The sequence below is a fragment of the Marmota flaviventris genome, chromosome 3, assembly GCF_047511675.1.
Source record: "Marmota flaviventris isolate mMarFla1 chromosome 3, mMarFla1.hap1, whole genome shotgun sequence".
In the NCBI taxonomy this organism is placed as follows: Eukaryota; Metazoa; Chordata; class Mammalia; order Rodentia; family Sciuridae; genus Marmota; species Marmota flaviventris.
The window spans coordinates 89,522,922-89,543,681 of record NC_092500.1 but is presented as its reverse complement, the minus strand read 5'-3'; the positions used below and the strand labels follow the sequence as shown (position 1 = coordinate 89,543,681).

Below are 20,760 nucleotides of genomic sequence, written 5' to 3'. Positions count from 1 at the left end.
TAGTTGGTTTATGGCTTGTGGCATGGCAGTACATCATGGCAGAGAGCAGAGGGCAGAGGAAACTGCTCATCTCCTGGTGGCTGGGAAACAGGGGCAGAGAAAGAGATTCAGGTCCCAGTCCCTTCTAGGGCACACCCCACCCCAATGACCTAACTTCCTACCCAATCCCACCTCTTAGTGGTTCTAGTTCCTTCCAGTATTACCACCGGCAGTGATCAAGCTTTTAACACATGGGACTTTGAAATGTAAAGTATAGATCCAAACTAAAGCACTCTAGAAGTTAAATGAATGTATAATCTTTATTTTTACTTCTTAACTTTTTGCAAATATTTGTTAACAGGAAGTCAGTTTTGTGTGTTCTTTGGGTCGGGGCCGAGTTGAAAACTTAGTCTGCCATCTTAAAATGGTTCCTTCCTCTCTTTGTCAGCCACTTTTAATAAAATGATTTCTGAAGGACACTAACTTCCCCAAAACACATGTTCTGTAATAGAATGTCTAGGAGACACAGCATATTTCTCTGTTGGAGACCCTCAACATGAATCATCTTATTCAAAGCTCTGAGAAGTTGTGCTAAAAGAACACCTCTCAATTTTTATTTTATCCCTTGTGTTCTGAACTTTAACCACAAAGCCAGTTTCATTGGCTAGCACCCTATACTTGCCCAGGAATCTAATGTCAGACAGGACTAACTGAAGAAGCAGGATTTGTGGGTATGCTCTGGACCACAATGGAGCCCCTTAGAGCAATCTGCATTGAGGACATCTGCTTCCAGCTTTTCCAGGGAGCCCTCCCACTCTGGACTCCAAACTTGTGGGAAATAAGCTGCCTAAAGAAAGGAGAGAGATGTTCAGGAAAGACCTTCCACCCATGGAGCTTTCCTCATCATAGCCTATTTTTTTGTGATCTTGGCGGGAAGAATGTAATGGGATTTTTATAAAAGAGGTTTCAGAGAAAAACAAGGGGATTTCACTGTCTACTTGTTCAGTAATGTTTATAAATCCAGTAGTGTGTGTTTTATTTGTTTGGGCTTTATAAATCTATAATTCAAACCAGGTTTTATTATTTCCTTCAAGGCAGCCACCCATGTAGGCACAGAGAGCTCCAAAAACACACGACTAATTATTGTGGTTTCCCCTGCTGAACTCGAAGGGTTTGGCATTGAGTCCCAGTCTCTTGGCTGCTGTAATGTCTATGCAACAAGCCATTTTTTGGCACAGGAGCTGATATATTTGAACTCTAATTTCAGTATTACTTTTAGGTATTATCTTGCAATGAAAAATCTGTAAACTAATAAACTCTCCTTCTACCAACCTGCATCTGAGAATTGAAGACCATCCATCAGTTGCATGTACTCCCTTTTTCTATTTATTCTCTCATTGTCTTTTGATTCCCTAAAGTAAAGTGATAGGATTTCATCCTTAAAAATATGATTTTTATATAATGCTTTCTATTGACATTCAAGGGTTGACCAGTAAATTTACTTAGTATGAAGATATTCTCTAGCCAGAAAATGCTTTTCTTTATTCCACAGACATGCATAATGGGGGAAAATGATGAGACATTTAAGATATTAAACAATAAACTCACTCATTTCTTTTTATTTGAGTGGTTAATCTGTAAATAACTAACAGACCAAAAAAAAGTCTTCTGAGACTCTTGGTAAGAGTCTTCCATAGAAGATCATATTCTTCATCTTTTCTATAAATAGAAAAATAGAACTTAGTGGCAAAATTCAGAATTAAAATTTAATCATGAAGTGTCTCAAAAGGAAAAAGAGAGGACCCCATCTGCCCAATCATTTGGAGTTACTTTTTAACTAATAAAGCAAGAAAGTTGTTGAGAAAAGAAAAATGTATATCCCACATTCTTCAATGCCTTCTGCTGAGGGGCACCATTCACCTCCCAAGTGTTTTTGATGTTCTTGGTCACCCACATGGTACAGCCCTGGTCCATCTTTCTCAACCAGCACCACATCTAGTCAACCATACATTCACTCATCACCAAAGTGTTTATCTCTTGGTTCATTTCCTTAGAGTCTAGACAGGTTACCGATTGTTCTTAAAAATGAATTCACTTTCATTTTTTTGGCAAAAATAAAAATTAATACATGCTTTCTTAAAGTATCTGTAAAAATAAATCTAATACTGAAATTTTTAAGCAGGTACAAAGATATTCCATTGGAGAATATATTTTTGACCAAATACAAATCAGCCTCCCCAGAATCACTGCTATAAACAGTTGGCAGCCTATCCCAGTTTTCTCCAAATAATGTGACAAAATTTTACCACAGTTTTACCTCAAATATGGTCTAGACTGTAGAGAGAAGGAGAATGGGAGGCAGATAAAATTTCTAATCCCTCTGTTTATTATTCTCTCACAAAAACAAAAGCAGTAGACTGCCTGTTAGCATCCATGTATAAAACAAAATGAATTTTTCCATGACAAATAAGTAAAAGTAAAGAAATATTATTGTAGATGTCTGTCTTTTGTTCTGTGGTACTGGGGATTAAAGCCAAGGCCTAGAACATACTAGGTAAGAGCTCTGCCACTGAGCTATATCCTCAGCCCTGTGTCTATCTCAGTGTACACAAAGATTGTGTATATGTTTGGTATTTTGAAAAGAGAAATATATACTTATGACTGTTCCAATATTTCTCAGCTGTGGCAGACCATATTCCCAAGGGAATCCTGCTGATGGGCCCCTGGAGAGAGCTGGCACAACCACTCTGACACCAAGCAGAACAGGTAAATCATCGTTTTGGATCCTTTTCCACAAAATGGGAATTATCTTACTTCATTTCTTTTTCTGATCCAAAAGATAACCCATTTTCCTGATTTTTTTATTTGTAAATTTAAAAAGACAAGAAAGAAAATCAAAATTATTCATAACTCTACTATACAGATTTAATTATGGTAAAGTTTTGGTGCTAAGCTGTCCATAATGTTGCTATACAAATTGTGTGTGTGTTTTTTTTTTTTAAGTGAGATTCTGTTTTACATAGTAATTAAAACTACATAAAAAATGCTATTTTGTTTATCCTGCTTTGTACATTGGAGAGTCATTTACTGTAGGTTCTCTTTAGAGAATACCATCGCAGACCCTGAGAAATTACCCTCCTTTTCTCACTGTAAACTTAAAGTGGGTTTTCCTTGAGGAGGTATTATGGAGAGGATAAGAAGACGGGTATTGCAGCCTGGTTCATACCCCGATTCTGCAACCTGCTTGCTGATAATCTAGATCTAGTTCCTTAACTGCAGAATACTAGAATACCAATAGTACCTACCACAGAGGACTAAGAAATTAATTAAAGGAGATGAAACATTTATTACTTATTATAGCATCTGGTTCACCATAAGTAGTTAGTGTTTGCTGGTAATTACTATAATGATTATTTTTTATTTTTGTTCATACAGTCCTAAAAGTACACAAAGTTGGAAATGTCTATGAATTGTAGACTTTAGGGTAATAAAGCTATCTCATAATTATCAGCTATCTGTTCCAGCATTTCTTGGTAGCCACTCAATAAATATTGAGTGATGTAATTTTTCTATGATAATATTGTGCTATATACAAAGGGGAAGAGGCATAGGCAAGGAGAAACCAGTGGAAAATTCTCTGTGAAGTGCTTGTGGAGCACTATGAGGACTCAGAATACTTTACGTGTGTTCCTGATCTTCCTCTAATTCTACTGGGGGCTGATAGAATAAGGGAAATATTTCACCTTTGTGATCTCTTGAATGTGGCTTCTTCATTTTTTCTATAGATTCTGGAATTGAACTTTGTCAATTACATTTTCATACTGTACCTAAGTTTTCTTTTTTAGTACCAGGGATTGAACCCAGGGGAACTTCGTCACTCAGCCACATGCCCAGCCCTTTTGATTTTTTTATTTTAAGACAAGATTCATACAGTATCTAATTTTAACATGAAAGCAGATGCATGGGAAAGAAGAAAGATGAGTCCTTGGGAAAATTCTGTAAATATATTTCTGACTAGTTCAGGCTCTAGAACAACAGTCATTATTCACTTGCAATTTAAGAAAAATCCATTAGTATATGTATAAAGACACACAGCAAACCTAGAATACATAAAGCAATCTTGACAAAGGAGAACAAAAGGGAGGTACATTTCCCTTGACTTCAAGACTTAAGCTACAGTCATCAAGACAGTGTGGTACTGACCCAAGAGTCAGCAAGCAGATCAAATGGACTAAACCAAAAATCATCAAATTAGACCCATACCTGCATGGTCATTTGATTTTTCTACAAAGATGTCAAGCAATCCAAATGTGTTTGGGAGGAAAATGAACTTTACCTTTTATCTCACACCATATAAAAATATTTTTTAAGTGGAGCACAGACCTAAACTTAAAAGCTGAAAATGATAAAGCTTCAGGAATAAAACAGGAACAAATCTTTGTGATTTTGGGGAAGACAGAGATTTTATAGACCAGGGAAATCACAAAAGAAACCAAAGCTAGACTTAATCAAAAACCAAGTATATAAACTCTATATAGAATCAGATTTCCCGAACTCAAATTCTAGTGGCAGAATTTATTGACTGTGAGCGTAAGCAATTTACTAATTTTTTCTGTTCCTCTGATTCATATCTGAAAAGCAGAGATAATAATAATACAATCCTATACTTGCCCCATGGGATTGTTGAGAAAATTAAATGTGTTTGTACAAATCAAATGCTATGAGCGGTACCTAGCACGTAGCAAGCACTTAGTAAACTTCATTCAGCTCCTAGAAAATTATTGGTCTCTTTGCCCCAGGAGCACGTCCTCTAGATACTTGGTATTTTCTGGTTAGTCATTCTATCAGTACAGTTTGTGGCAGTGGAGGAAGGAAGCCAAAGCCTCCTAAGAAATAAGATTGGATACATAGGGTCTGCCATGCGCCTAACCACATACCGTTGCTTCATGCTCTATCCACCATTCCTAGGCGTGCAGCTCAATTTCTCCCACCTGAGTCACCATTCTAGAATTAGTGTATCAGTTAGCTACTTAGTGGTTTACTGTATTGGGAGAAAAAAAAAAGAGGAAACTGAAATATAAAGTCAGAGGATTTTTTAAAAATACAAAGTACTAATCTAAAAAATATTATTGAGGGATTATTGAATGTCACATAAATCACAGATTATATTTCCTATCTATTTTATTTGGTTAAAACCTGTCCTTTTCTTACTTTATGATCCTGGTATGTGAGTACCTGAAAATAATATTCCCCTAAATGTTATGGCATATGGAGATGAATCTTAGGAAATTTTGTTACATGAGACCTCTTCCCCCATTGCAGGTCCCATGGTAAGCTGTTCTCTTTTCACTGCAGATGACACTGCCCAAGTTACCTCTGATTATGAAACCAATAACAACAGTGACAGCAGCGACATTGTACAGAATGAAGATGAGGCCGAATGCCCAACAGAGCCACTGAGGAAAACATCAGCTTGTGGCACCTACACTCCAGAGGCCATGATATTCCTGGTAGCTCCTTATCACTCAACTCATCCATTTACTTGAGAAACTGGCTTCAGTTACAGAGGAGATTGGCTTAGAAATAGTTACCTGAATCATTAGATTTATAGATGCATCTCATTTGGACCCCACATGTTGTGGCCCTACCCTTCTGTATCAGTACAATTTCTCCAGCTGAGCCTATCGATCTCTTCATGGTTGTAATATTTGGTGGTAAAAAGTGCAAAGCATTTATCTTTATAAATAATTCTAGAGATTCCATACCCAATCAAGTAGTCTAAATCAGCACAGGAAAAATGAATTATGTCATTCAGTTAAATATTCTATAAAGAAATGAGGAAATACAGAAAGAGATTTTCTTAGTACATCTGCTGTTTTTTTTTTTTTTTTTTTTTTCTTTAGCACCTCCTTGATTTTAGAAGAAAGCTGCTATTTATTTTCCTTGTTCTAGTAAGGAAGATTTATATTGACACTTGCTAAGAGATCCTTAAATGATGACTTATTTTGTGTGTTTGAAGAGATTTATATAAGAAGGTTGGAAGCATATTTGAGTCAGATTAATTTGTGGGAGACAGCAAATGCTAGAAAATAATTGGTTGTCACATTATCATCATTTTTTCCCTATATTTACCACTTATATTTTAGAGTCAAATTTTCAGGTAAAATAGCATTTTCCTTATATTTCTTTTCTTGGGGAGACTGCAGTAAATGTATGCTTATGACTTCCCTGAATAGGGTCAAGTCACAAAATGTCTTTTCATTTATATAGTGCATTTCCTCAGCAAATAGTAGGTCACATATTTAAATTAAAATACTTTAAAAATGCAGGGATTGGTATTCTACAGGATTAATGCTGATTTGAAGCATTGCTATGTATATTCAATTAATTAAAATCGGGGTGATTAGTGCCCCCTCCCCACTCATGGGTTTCTTTTGAGAGTCCAGTATAAGCCAGCAACCCTTATCCCATAAAAATTTATACAAGTGTAGAAAGAGATATGTTTATATAAAATTTCAGAGTATTCTGAAGTCATTGAATCTTTATCAAAGAACCTTGCAGTAGACACAAAAGCAATTGCTTTGACTTGTGGAAGAATCATCCATGTTTTGCAGGTGTGATATGGAGCAGGGACAGGCAGGCACCTCACAATATAAGATTCACAGTCCAAAACCGCATTAGATGCTTTTCTCTTCACTCTGGGGCTAGTGTTTTACCCATCTTGATTTGTCATTGTTGTCTTTAAGATTCACTGTGAAGTTTTAGGCCAGTTATTTCAGATAACTCAGTTGTTAATGAGATTCACCAAAGCATGAATTGTGTTGTAGAAATCTTCATATCATTAAAATATTTTAACCTTCATTATAGGACAAACCAATTCTTGCTCCTGAACCTCTAGTCATGGAGAACTTGGACTCAATTATGGAGCAGCTCAATAGTTGGAATTTTCCAATTTTTGATTTAGTGGAAAATATAGGAAGAAAATGTGGCCGTATCCTTAGTCAGGTAAGATTATTTATTCACACATATGACTTTGAATATCAGCCACACAATCCTTCAGTTGCTGAAAGCATTGTATTTTCTTGACATCTGTGGGTAGGAATTATATGGACAAAGGAAGTATTTCTGTTTGTTGGTTTGTTTTTTCTGGTACCAGGGATTGAACTCAAGTGTGCTTAATCACTGAGTCACATTCCCAACCTGTTTGTTTATATTTTATTTAGAGAGAGGGGCTCATGAGTTGCTGAGGCTGACTTGAACTTTCAGTTCTCCTACCTCAATCTCTCCAGCTGCTGGGATATGCCACAGCACCCAGCTCTGACAAAGGAAGTTTGAGGACACCACAATCTGTTGTGTCTATGGCAGTGGGCTAACAAAAGAAATTGGAACTTTCATTGAGCAGAATACCATATTCTACAATTAAAGTTTTATGTACCTTTTAAAGATGAATTAGGGGAAGGAGGTTGGGGAATCATAAGCAAGATGGACACATTGATAAAATTCATAGAATTAAGCAAAATAATAGATGATCAAGCCCTCAAAGAAAATATCTATTGAGGGCTGGGGATGTGGCTCAAGTGGTAACATGCTCACCTGGCATGCATAGGGCACTGGGTTTAAACCTTAGCACCACATAAAAATAAAAAATAAAGATGTTGTGTCCACCAAAAAACTAAAAAATAAATATTAAAAAGTTCTCTCTCTCAAAAAAAAGAAAGAAAAGAAAATATCTATTGACAAATACTTATTTATTTTCTATGATTACTTTTTGTAACTATTTTTTAACTTCTTAATATTACACTGGTTAGTTCTCATCAAAAATAAGATATTGTACAGAAATATGTTTCTGTGTTGTAAGAAATAGATCAAATGTAGTTCTCTGTATTTGAACATCAAAAACACCTTTATCACAAGAAATATTGAAGGTGTAATGTTATTGTATAACAAATATTTTAGTATTGTTTCCTTTAAGGTATACTACTTTTGAAGTTTCCCAAATAAATGTTTGTTTTGCTGAGGGAGAAAGAAAACACACAGAAATTAAGAATTTGGACAGGTTTGTTTCAAAAAACCAAAATAAAGTAATGAATTTGCTGAAGTATCAAATACCTACCAAAATATACACAATGAAAGGGCATGATTCAGTAATTTATCAGCTTATTTAATATATATACATATATATATATATATATATATATATATATATATATATATGTGTGTGTGTGTATGTATATATATGTATGTATATATATTATCAGCTTATTGCTTATTTAATATATATATATATAGTATGTATATATATATATAATATATATATATATATATATATATATATATATATATATATTATATATATATATATACACTTTGTACAGAGAACTAATCTAGTCATCAGGAAGAGAAACTTTTCCTTGCCCTGATGGAATTCACAATCTAGTAGGGAAGAGGTGTCAAAATAATGGCAGATCAATTAGGTGCATGCAGAAGGGGTGTGCTGGACTCACAGATGGACTAGAAACTCAAAATTATTCCAGTCTATGCAGTGTGCAGCTGTGGCTTCTGCTGGACCCTGACCGTGAAGGTGTCGGGGACTTCATAGCAGTCCTTGGCTTTTCCTGGGAGTTGTATGTCCCTTCCATCAACTTCCTTTCTCCTGAGTGCTCAGCAATGTCTTCTGTGCTCCTTTATCTTGAGGTCAGGTTCAAGGACAGCTTTTTCATCTGGTCTACTGTAGCCTTATAACTCCCAGGACATTTTGTATGCCATTTTCTGAAACCGATTGCAGTTCCAACCCTGAGTGAGGGGTCCTTCCTATAATGTTGCCACAAGGTATGGCAGAGGTGCAAGAAGTCATCTTTCTCTTTTTTGCTGGAGATTGTGTTCCCAGCTATGGAGACAACATTTGCATCATTTGGTGTTTGATATGTATGTTACAAACTCTTGAATCATCATCAAATTGGTGCAGGATTTTTTTTTTTAATCTCTATTTTACAGAAGAAGAAGAAACTAAGGCTTAAAAGAGGATGTTTCAGAGTCATAGAGTAAATATGTAGGTTTATTCATATCAGAGCCTCAGGCTCTTTTACATTCAGGTTTTTCTCAGCAACTTGTAAAACATATTAATTTATTATATCTTCAAATTCTCCAAAGTGGGAGTTTGACAAGTAGACAAATGGTTATTACAGCAGTCAGTTTTATAACATTTGTGACAGCATACTGAACATCAGTGCAGGTGCTTAAAGTTCTCAGAGCTGGGGACATAGGAGGTTTGAACTTGACCAATATTGTTCAAGTGCTTTCCTTTTTTTACAGTGCTGAAGGTCTTGCACATAACTAAGCACATGCTTTACCACTGAGCTCCCCGCCACCCTGACAAAGTAGTTTTCAAGTGTCAAAGATACCACTAGAGATTAGAAAGATTCCGGATAATTAACATGTAGATTTCAATAAAATTCATTAATGTATCTTTTTATCAGAATTTACATCAGTTACTAGTGTCCCAGTTTGCAAAAACACTGAACTTTGAGAAAGTGCAGATTCCTTTGCCTTGCTAAGTAGAACTTTATGTTTTTTTTTTTTTTTTCCTGAGTTTACAAGTACAAAAATCATGAAACTTTGATTACAGGAAACGCTTCTTCTTTTTCTTCTTTCCATCTTCCTCCCTCCCCGCCCCCACTAGTGTGATGTACGGACAGCTGAAATGAATTAACATGGACATTCCAAAGAATCAACTTTTGGCTGAGACTACACACAGAAAGTCTCACTTCAAAAGATTTTTAAGGAGATGTGTGCAATGGAAACAACTTCTCAGCCTTAATACACTGCTTCTCTTTTGATGAAGATTATCATGTTTATTCTAACAAATTTAAAAGGACATCTTTCAGATTTTGAAATTGAGTTTACTCTTTTCAGTTACCAATATTTACCCATTCAATAATGTTCTTTATTTATGAGTTTGGAATTACCATATATAAAATTATGAATGGTTGTTTTTAGCAATTTGTTGCTGAAAATTCTCCTGTTTTAAAATCATACTTTAAAATATCCTCTGGTCTTAATTTTTCATTTTATCTTTGAAATGTTTAAAGGGAACGGTAGGAAACTTTAATTGGCAATTCTAACAGTGTTGGTTTCCCAGTATGAGGGCAGTGGGTTGGGGGGTAGGATTTGAAGCAGTTAAGAGTACAAAATCTCAAACCAAAATGTGTGGTTTGAAATCTGGGTCTTATCTTTCAGCCATGTAATCTTGGACAAGTCACTCATCCTTTCTGTGCCTTATTTTTCTCTGCTTTCAGATATTAGTAATGAGTGCTAGATGATTGATTTAACGTAAATAATTATTTGTATGAACTCCTTAAAGCAAGCACCTCATTTAATGTTGTGTGTGTGTGTGTGTATGTGTGTGTGTAGCTATTGCTGCTACTATTGCTGCTATTACTATTGAAGTCACATGCAAGTTAAATTCCTTAGGTGCTTATAAACAAAAAAAACATTTGAAAGATAAAATGAAAAATTAAGACAAGGATATTTTAAAGTGTGATTTTAAAACAGAAGAATTTTCACTGACAAGCTGTTAAAAACAACGATTCATAATTTTACATATGTTAATTCTGAACTCATAAATAAAGAACATTATCATCTAAGCAGTAGTGGAGAAGAGATCACTAAAAGAAGAAATTGCTTGGAATATTGTACAATAAAACTGTTGCTGCATTTTTAAAGAAAGGAGGTAGAGTTGTTGCACATAAAAGGGAAAAAGTTAAATGTCCTTGCCATTCAGAGTGAAGAAAAGTCAGCAGAAATTGAGTTGAAGATCATATACAGTAACATCCAATCTTTTCCTCAAATGCAGGCAGGGTGTTCCTTTTAAAAATAAGACAAGTCTTTTCACTGCTCCAGTCTCTTTGGCAACTCCTTGCCTCACTTATTAAAAGTGCTTACCTGGGTTTATCTGGCTGTAAATCACTAAGACGGTCCCTGCCCCAGTCTCGCCCTACAGGACTTCTATTTTATTCCTGTCCTCGGTTTCTGTGTTTTGGGCACATCAACCTGCTTACTGTTTCTTGGGTCTAGTGAGCATACCTCCGGGTCTTTGTACTGACGCTTTACATAGAAAAAACTTTTCTCAAGTATCCATGTGTCTCACTCCACACCTCCTTCAATTCTTTGCTCAAAAGGCAATTTGTGAATGTGATTCTGCCCAGTCTAAGCACCATATTTGAATGCACCTGTTCTGCCTTCCCAGTTCTCCATACCTACTCTTTTTCTTTTCTTCATGTGACTTGCCACTTTCTGACACGGTAATAACATATTTGTTATGTCTATTGCTTCCTGTCCTCCTCTGCTAGGCTATAAGCTCCAAGAAAGAGGAGATCTTTATTTGTGTATGTATGTGAATTTAAATGTTTATACATATATGTTTATGCATTTTGCATGTTAATATCACATACATATATACTACAGGCATAGAAAATTGGCATATAATAGGCATTCAATAAATATATATTGGAAATATATATTTATACATATTTTATAGTGTTTGTGTATATGTATATATACAGGTATAATGTATAGGATTCATAACTACTGAATATACAATTAAAAGAATAGTAGTGAATTTGAATAGACATACTTACAGTAAGAAAAAATTTAACATGAAGTAATATATTGAAGATTTAGAAGTAATATCTCAAACGAATTTTAAGAAGGACTGTAGATAATAAAAAGAATGAATAATTCTTTCTGAACATGTCCTAAATTGTCCCATACTAGGACTTCGAGTCAAAAAGTAAGGCCATTTGGGATGGTTCTGTCCTCCATTCTGCCACATAAATGACTATGTGTGTCTTCATTGCCACCTCTACTTCATATTAGTTTTTTTTTTCTTTCTCTCTCTTTTGCATGTCATATGCACTAGTTATTTCCAAAGGTATTTACTTGATTTGAGTCCTCAGAACTGTGAAAACAACTGCAAGGAAAATAGATATTTGAAGAACAAAGAGAAAAGATCAGTGAAAGAGCTACACTCCGTTTTCCATAATGAATTATATAATAAATTATTTCCCTCCACGTGTATTAATCAAAGCTACCCTTTTGTTCTCCCCTGTAATTCTTTCCCTTTATTCTTCACCAGGGCACAACTGTGAATGCTTTATCTCTGAAAAGCTTTCTGCTGATGCTTATTATTATTATCATCATCATTATCATTATTAAATATAATTCACCAAAGTTAAAGCTTATCTCACCCTTTAGTTCTTACTGTGTGCATTATACAATCAGCCTCTTAGTATGCATCATTTCCTGTTTACCAGTATCCACTCACTTTATTGGCTTAGTGCATTACTTTAGTGTATACTAGGGATCTTTGAAGGTTTTTGGATGTATGCATAGTCTTTGCTCTTAAATCTAGGTGACATATCCCTTGTTGTAAGGAACTACAAGGGCTCAGCACATAAAAGTCCTCCATGTGAACTTGATTTATTATTCCCAGGTGGTTTCTCTATTGGTAATAAATTAATATGGTTGATGGAATGCACGCTTTGTTCTCCTTAAGTCTTACTCACTGAGGGATGTTTTGCAAGGTTTTGTCTTTCTGTTCTACAGGTATCATACAGACTTTTTGAAGATATGGGTCTCTTTGAAGCTTTTAAAATTCCAATTAGAGAATTTATGAATTATTTTCATGCTTTGGAAATTGGATACAGGGATATTCCTTGTAAGTATAAATGGTTTGTGGAATAATGCTGTCAAATTTGCTGTGGGTGATAGTATATTGAATCATTAGCAACTAATGCAGAAAATGTAGGATAGTGGAGTAGAAGAAAGAGGAGCTTAACAACACCAGGCCCCTTGAGAAAGTCTGGCTGATGAGTCTGTGGAAGTTGGAAGAGAATGATGAGAGAGGATTGTTTGAAGGCATCTTGAGATAAACCTTTCTTAGTACAGTTTCCCCAAGGCTCACCCGGGTTGGATGCCAGTGATTGACATAACTGTTAGTGATTTCTTAAAGTCAAGGAGTTATGTAAATAAACTTTTACAGAAAGGAAGCCACTGAAAGCACTAAGAACAGCTAGTCAACAGACTGAATTTTTAAATGAATGTTGTATTTTCAAATACAGGTTAGTGATACTATTAGTCTTGGCCAAGTTTTATTGAGTCTGAATTGATATTAGACTCCACAGATAAAATAACTCCCAGTTTTTCTCTAAGTCATGTATCATTAAATGATAGTGAAGAATGGCCAGTATTCAAGTACAAGAAATTTTCAGATTCTGTAGTCTATTATTCAGTTTAATTTTATTATTGTACTTTTATGTGCTACAAAGTAATTTTTTTTTTTATGTGATAGAGAGTTCTGCATTCTGTGTCAAAAGACATTGCTAGAATAAACCTACTTGTGCTGTAGAGGTCCCAGACACTTTTTATAAAGAAATTTATTTACATTTCTCAGGAAAGCTTTTGATTGGTGATCACTTTTATGGACTGCGGTTGTACTTTAAGACTAATATGGTATTTAATAAGAATTTACGTATTTGTTATAATTAGCACATACAAAAATTTGCTCTTTAGCTAATTATTTTAACATTTGCTATTAAATATGTTTATCATGGCTCTATTTAAATAAATCCATAAATAATAAAAAACTAGGAACCAAAGTTAAAATAGAAATGTGTTCACTGTAATAGGATAATTAATGAAAATTTTATTAGAAACTGATTTTTTATAATAATGCTAAGTACACCTTTTAAAATTTTCAAGAGACAAGGGAAAGTGTAAATGCTTTTACTTAAATTTTGACTAAAAATTGAATAATCTGGAAGCAGATATGAGAAGGAAATAGGGAAGAAAAACTATGAAGTGGCACTGGAGAAAGCAATAAATATAGTCAACTCACTGATATAAATGTAATTTTTCACATCTTTTAGCATAAACTATTAGCACAAGTGAAGCATGGTTGATACTCATTTGTACAGGGAGGTAAATAATAATAATATTTGGTAATATTCATAATCCTTTTCACCTGGGCATTTTGGCTACTAAAGAAGATAATCATCAAGTCATGCCCCTTCAAAGATCCAAAGGTTTGGGGATTTTTGTTGTTGTTTGTTTGTTTTAGGATGCTTTTTCTGATTGCAAAGACTTTCCTCTCTATAATAGATTTTTTTCTTTGTTGAATCTTCTCATTTTTATTGTTCCAGTTTGAGAAGTGTAGAGAATGGAATGGCTCAGAAGTGCCTATGGTCATGGAGCTATTAATGTCAGTAGTGAGAGCAGAGTCGGCCTGTGTTAGTTCAGTTCAGCCACAAGTGAAGGACCCACTGATCAGTTAGATGCTGAGGTGACATGAAACAAACTGGAAGGGCAAAACTATTACAGTATAGATACATTCCAAAGTGGGGGAAAAAAAAAAAAACTGCTGTAAGTGAGCTTTCAGCCAGGGATGGTGGTGCACACCTGTAATTGCAGCTACTCAGGAGGCCAAGGCAGAAAGATCACAAGTTTGAGGCCAGTCTCCACAACCTAGCAAGACCCAGTTGCAAAATAAAAAGGGCTGGGGATGTAACTGAATGGTAGAGCACCCCTGGGTTCAATCCCATAGTACTGCAAAAAATAAAAAATTTTAAAAAATGTTGTTTCTATTCTTTACTACTTTCCTTTTTTTTTAATGGTACATAGAAGCATAGATAAAATTTTAAGTTAAAAAATCTATAAACTTGGTTCTAAAATCTATAAAATTGACATACAACCCCAACCCCTCCAACAGTTCAGGTCAATTCTGCTTTTTAGTTTATGGAGGAAGTTGAAAAATATCAAGGTAGAAGAGGGAGGTGGCCAACTCTAGAAAGGAGGCAGGATATGTATTACATGTTAGTGTGTACTTGTGTGTTTGTCAAGGAGGGAGGGCATCTTGCCACATAGGTGTGGGAATTACTAGAATTTTAGGGGTTGATCCAAAATGCAGAAATTAAATGATAAGGATGATAAAAAGGGTGAAATAAAAATAGTCCTAATAATCTTTTTTTAAATCACTTTCAGTTCCTGGCTGTGGCCAGAACAAATAAAAATAATCCTTTGAGCACATTCATATATTATATGAAAACCTCTCAATGTCTTAGGTTGACTTGGCTAGCTTTTTTCCTAGGTGCTCTTGCTTCTGAGCTGGGTCACCAGAGAGTTAATGCAAAGGCAATAGAGATACAAGCACTTGGGCATAATACTTGGACATAGTACATAGCAAAGTAAATATTTGTTTGGCAAACATGTCATTAACTGCTGACAAGGCAGATGGTTTTCCATTCTGCTTACATGATTGAAAACAGAGTAATCCTCCTAGACATATGCATATATAACTAGACATGTGTATTTAAGCAGTCAGATTTGGTAAGCTGTTGTTTCATTTACTACTTTTGGACCTATTCTCAGAAAACAAAAGGAATCCTCCTTTTTTTTTTTCTCATATGCTGTACCTGGTCTCATAAAATGAGATTGGCAGCTTTCCTTCTCTTTACACTTACAGAAGCAAACCATTAAGATGCGATTGTTTGTTCATCAAAATTTTGTAAAAATGACCCATGAAATCTTCCAGGCCTGGCCCTTGAGGTAGACAGGACAGGAGAGGGGGCAGTATGACCCAGAAGGCTCTGCCTATGCTGTTCCTATCCTCCCTTGCAATGCTGGGCTCATGCACAGGCTGTATGACTCACAGCAGGAATGGTACCACCTTGCCTGCAGTCATCTCTTCAGTTGCAACAGGAAAGGAAATTGAGAAGTTTGCTCCCACCAGTGGCACCCTCTCTCCCAAGTGACATTCTTCCTCTACCAGATCATAACAGATTCCTACTTCCACAAGCACTTAGAACAGCTATTATTTGAGCAATTCAATTCTTTGTCTTTTTGTTTTGTTTTTACAAATCTATCATTAATTGTGGGAGAAAACCAGTGAACTGCACGTTTGCTGTCTTGTTCTATGTCAAAAACATTTTGTATGGGAATAATATTTATCATTAATTGGTAGCTTACTGTGCATTGGCACGTTAACACATAGTCCCTTCTGTGCTTCTCAGAACTGTATGATGAAATTGGCACTATTATCCCCATATTTTTTTAAGAAAAGAAAATGAGATCTTTAAAATCTATCTTGTTTTCAGGATAAGAAAATGAATTTTGAGTAACTTACCCCATATAATGTGGGTAACAAATATCAGAGCAGAAGACAAATCCATATCTGTCCCAAATCCAGAAAATTCTAGTATGATCAACTCTGCACAGGCATAGGTACAGACATAAACTGATAGTAATTGTCTTATCTGTAAGTTATCTATAAATGTAATGGGCTTGTATCATTGAAGATAGTCTATGTTCAGGTACAGGGGCTCTAGTCTTAATAAAACTGCTCTTGGATGACTATAAAATACCAATGTTCACATCCAGCAGTGACACAAGGGCACAGGTTTTGTTCTTTCCTTCTTGGTAGTCTGGGGAGGCCATCTCTAGGAAAGCTCTCCTGGGGAGATCTTCTCAAGCCCAAACCCAGGCCCCTGGATTTAATTCCTGGGGTGTTTACCTATGATTTAGCAGTATGTCATCACTTAAAGACAGATACTTAAGTGTTGCCAGAAATATAGGAAAATAATTGAAACCCTCATTCTATTCACAGATTAAATCTGGGTTTCCATTTGTCAGAGATGAATTGCTGCTTAAAGTCTATCAAGGCTCTTTCTTTTGCTCTGGCCCTCTGCATGGCCTCACACAGAGGATGAAAAGAAAACACTACAGATGTTTCCTGTAGTAAGTTTCGTGTAGTAGGTTTCTGCTAGACTCTAGATACAAATTTTTCCATTTTGAATATCATGCATACTGGATGCAATGAGTATTGTTTTTTCTTATTAAAAAGCATACTAGGGAGTTGTGGAAGAGTAATCAAAAAGATTTGAGAGAGTATAGCAGGCATTCACTGGGATGTTAAGCTAGGACCAAGCTGTTTATCCAGTAGATGGCACTATTAGTCCTTGGTCCCAAAAGTTCACCAGTCGATGACAGTTCCTTTTCATTGGTTACAGATCACAACAGAGTCCATGCCACTGATGTCTTACATGCTGTTTGGTATCTTACTACCCAACCTATTCCAGGCCTCTCAACTGTGATTAATGATCACGGATCAGCAAGTGATTCAGGTATGTATCCAGCACCTCTGCGCTCCCTTGTGCCAGATAGGAACACATGGTTTTATAATAAGGAAGTCAAAACGAATATTTTCAGTTTCATAGGTTTTAAAAATTTCTATTACTTTAATTTTCTCTTCTCAGATTCTGACAGTGGATTTACACATGGACATATGGGATATGTATTTTCAAAAATGTATAGTGTGCCAGATGATAAGTATGGATGTCTGTCGGGGAATATTCCTGCCTTAGAGCTCATGGCACTGTATGTTGCTGCAGCCATGCACGATTATGATCACCCTGGAAGGACTAATGCTTTCCTGGTGGCCACTAGTGCCCCTCAGGTAAATCTTTAGATTTTGATTAGGAGAGCTAATCCAGTGTAGAGATTTCTCTGAAGAAAATTAATTTTATACATTTGGCTTACACCAAGTAAACATAATCAAATTATACTTATTCATAGGATAAAATTCTTAAAGATCATACTGATTTTGAAAAAAAAAGTCATTGTTCCAAGATATTCACACACACACACACACACAATCATTGTTCCAAAGTCTTCATGGTGGTACATAACTTTATTATGCATAAGAATCCTTTCTAGTTTTCTTCTTCTGAAGAAAAATCTAGTTGAATCCATGCTAATGAACCTCTTCAACAACAACAAAAGGCAACCTATGCAAATGCCCCTTTCTGAAAAGATTAGAGAAACCAAATCTTCTTGAACTTTTAAGAATGTAAGGCCTCTTTGTATACAAATCTTAGTCCTTGGAAATATATTCATGATAACAATTGTGAATTCTTAAGGCCTATCAACTGGCTGGTAGGAATTTCAGATCAGTTTATTCCATTTGTTTGAAGGAATTTTTTTTTAACCTAAGCATAGATTGCAAAAATGAATAGCATGAGAAAGTCATCTTGGTGTGTTTAAGTTTGAGTCAAAAATTAATCACTAAATATCTAGGCATCTCTACTTATACAATTAAACCCAATCATTTTCCCCTCTATTTATAAACAATTGACTCAAGTTACCAAACATCCTGAGGCCCTCTGTGCCTCCAAGAGGAGCTAGAGGCCAGTCTAATCCTGTGTTTCCTTGTTTGCCTTTTGTCTTTTATCGACTCTCATCCATTTCCCCAATAGTTTTTCTGGACTATTCCATGATTTTTCTTGAATCTATATATAAGAACAACCATGTTTTTCCCCCAACTACCTACTTTATCTTCTTTCCGCATACCCTTCATACACCAGAATTAGTTTCCCTAAAGATGGGGAAATCCTTGGGGCTGGGGATGTGGCTCAAGCAGTAGCGCGCTCGCCTAGTATGTGTGCAGCCTGGGTTCGATCCTCAGCACCACATACAAACAAAGATGTTATGTCTGCCGAAAACTAAAAAATAAATATTAAAATCAATCAATCTCTCTCTCTCTCTCTCTCTCTCTCTCGATCTCTCAAAAAAAAAAAAAAAAAGATGGGGAAATCCTTTTGCCAGCATGGTTTACTCTTCAGATTTTCCTGCAGGTCTGTCTTACTCACCTTAACCTGGATATTTATGTGCTTAGCCTTTCCCAATTCTATGCCGTTTCTTCCCTTTATACACTATCTCTCACAGTAGTGTTCAAGCATTTTTTTAAGGCAATTTCTGTTTTTTTTTCTCACAACTTCTCATTATTAGAGATTTCCAAAACAAGCAGATGTATGTTTACTATATATCTTTAAGTACTAGGTATTTCCCATGGCTGATTATGGGGTAAAAATGTTTTGGGTTGAGGCATCCCTGGGATTCCATTCCTCTTCACGAGTTGCATATATTTAAGAGGAAATAATTCTGTTGCCTGATACAGAAAGTAACTGAGTTACCTTATAGGGATAATTGGTATATTTATATATATGTATGTGTATTAAAATACGTGTCTGTTTAAACTTACAAATATATGTATATAATAAATTCCTGTGCCCTGCAAAGAAATCTAAAAAAAGAAAAACATTTTACGGAATGCTGACTCTATTAAGATAGGCTACTACCCCTCACTTGTGATTATTTGGGCAAAAGTTTCAAGGAAAAGAACTTAACATGACTGAAAAGCATATTTAACCAAGAAAAGGAATCAGCAGTCAAGACGCAGTAGTAAATGATTCTTAATAACCAGCACTCAAAACACAATTTTTTTTTTTTTGCTTTTCCTCGAAAAACAAACAAAAAAAGCTATTTCAGAAGCATTGCATATTCTCCTTTATTTTTGTGATTCTTTTTTAAACTTACCCACTGATCTCTTGAACTCTTACTCTCCTACTCTTGCCCAGGCGGTGCTATACAATGATCGTTCAGTTCTGGAGAATCATCACGCAGCTGCAGCTTGGAATCTTTTCATGTCCCGGCCAGAGTATAACTTTCTAGTTAACCTTGACCATGTAGAATTCAAGCACTTCCGTTTCCTTGTCATCGAAGCAATTTTAGCCACTGATCTGAAGAAACACTTTGACTTTGTAGCCAAATTTAATGCCAAGGTAATTACATTTGTATCAGTCTTCATTTTATGGCCACAGGGAAAGATATCATAGAAACAAACTGTTGAACAAAACTCCGTCAATTCTTACTTATCAACTGGGAAAATGAAATCCAGTAACATTTTTATCACAGCAGAAATAGAAGGTAGTAGTCTCAATCTAGCTACCTTGGAAGTTAAGTCTCTATGTGATGTATTATACTTTGTTCTACAGAGAAATAAAACATTGAAAGTGTGATTTTTGTTTAACTTGCTCTTCTCTCTATGATATAATTATATATGAATTATATGGCAGTAACATAGGTCAAAAACTTGATACAAAAAATGTCATGCAAATATAAATGCCTAAATATTACTGCAAGATAACTTTTTTAATCATTTATAGCTTTAATATTTTACTGGCAATAAATATGCTGACTTTAAATAGCACTTATTATCAATTTCATTGTTCATTATTTTACATTTTGGTTAATTATTTTACTATTTCTGGAAGCCATTGTCTTATTCTTGAGATATATCCCCATTCCCAATAACATTATTTAAAAAATCTAAGTTCCTAATTTTTTGGTATTCTGATCTCTACATAGTAGAAAGATATGTGTATTCTATTGCTTTATTTCCTCCTGTTCAATTTTTGCTTTGCTTGAGGTAAATCATTTTAACTGTATCCTTTAAACAGGTGAATGATGATGTTGGAATAGATTGGACTAATGAAAATGATCGTCTATTGGTTTGTCAAATGTGTATAAAGTTGGCTGATATTAATGGACCAGCCAAATGTAAAGAACTCCATCTTCAGTGGACAGAGGGTATTGTCAATGAATTTTATGAACAGGTAACTACTTGAACCATTTCATCTATCTGAACCTACACTTTTAGGCTGCTTGTTAATTCACCAAAGCTTCTGAAAGGCTGCTAGGAAGTATGATCACTCACTTTTATATCATGCTTTTATTAAAAACAAACAAGCAAAAAAAAAACCTGCCCTGTTTTGAATAGTAGTTTAAAACTGACACATAAAAAAGACTAAACTATACCCATAGAATTCTAAATCAAAGTTATTTATGGCGTTTGGGGGAAAGATGTTGAAATAATTGAATTACCTATTAAAC

The 20,760-nt window shown here is 35.2% G+C and overlaps 1 protein-coding gene across 1 annotated transcript in view; it reads left to right on the top strand.

The window, feature by feature from the left end:
* Pde3a (phosphodiesterase 3A) overlaps nt 1-20,760 on the top strand; it is a 318,404-nt gene that overhangs the window by 279,740 nt on the left and 17,904 nt on the right. Inside the window, exons 7-14 of the mRNA XM_027934262.3 lie at nt 2,660-2,745; nt 5,335-5,489; nt 6,847-6,984; nt 12,583-12,694; nt 17,040-17,153; nt 17,286-17,485; nt 19,446-19,649; nt 20,328-20,483. Coding sequence (XP_027790063.2) covers nt 2,660-2,745; nt 5,335-5,489; nt 6,847-6,984; nt 12,583-12,694; nt 17,040-17,153; nt 17,286-17,485; nt 19,446-19,649; nt 20,328-20,483 — 1,165 coding nt within the window. The remainder of the gene's footprint in view (nt 1-2,659; nt 2,746-5,334; nt 5,490-6,846; nt 6,985-12,582; nt 12,695-17,039; nt 17,154-17,285; nt 17,486-19,445; nt 19,650-20,327; nt 20,484-20,760) is intronic.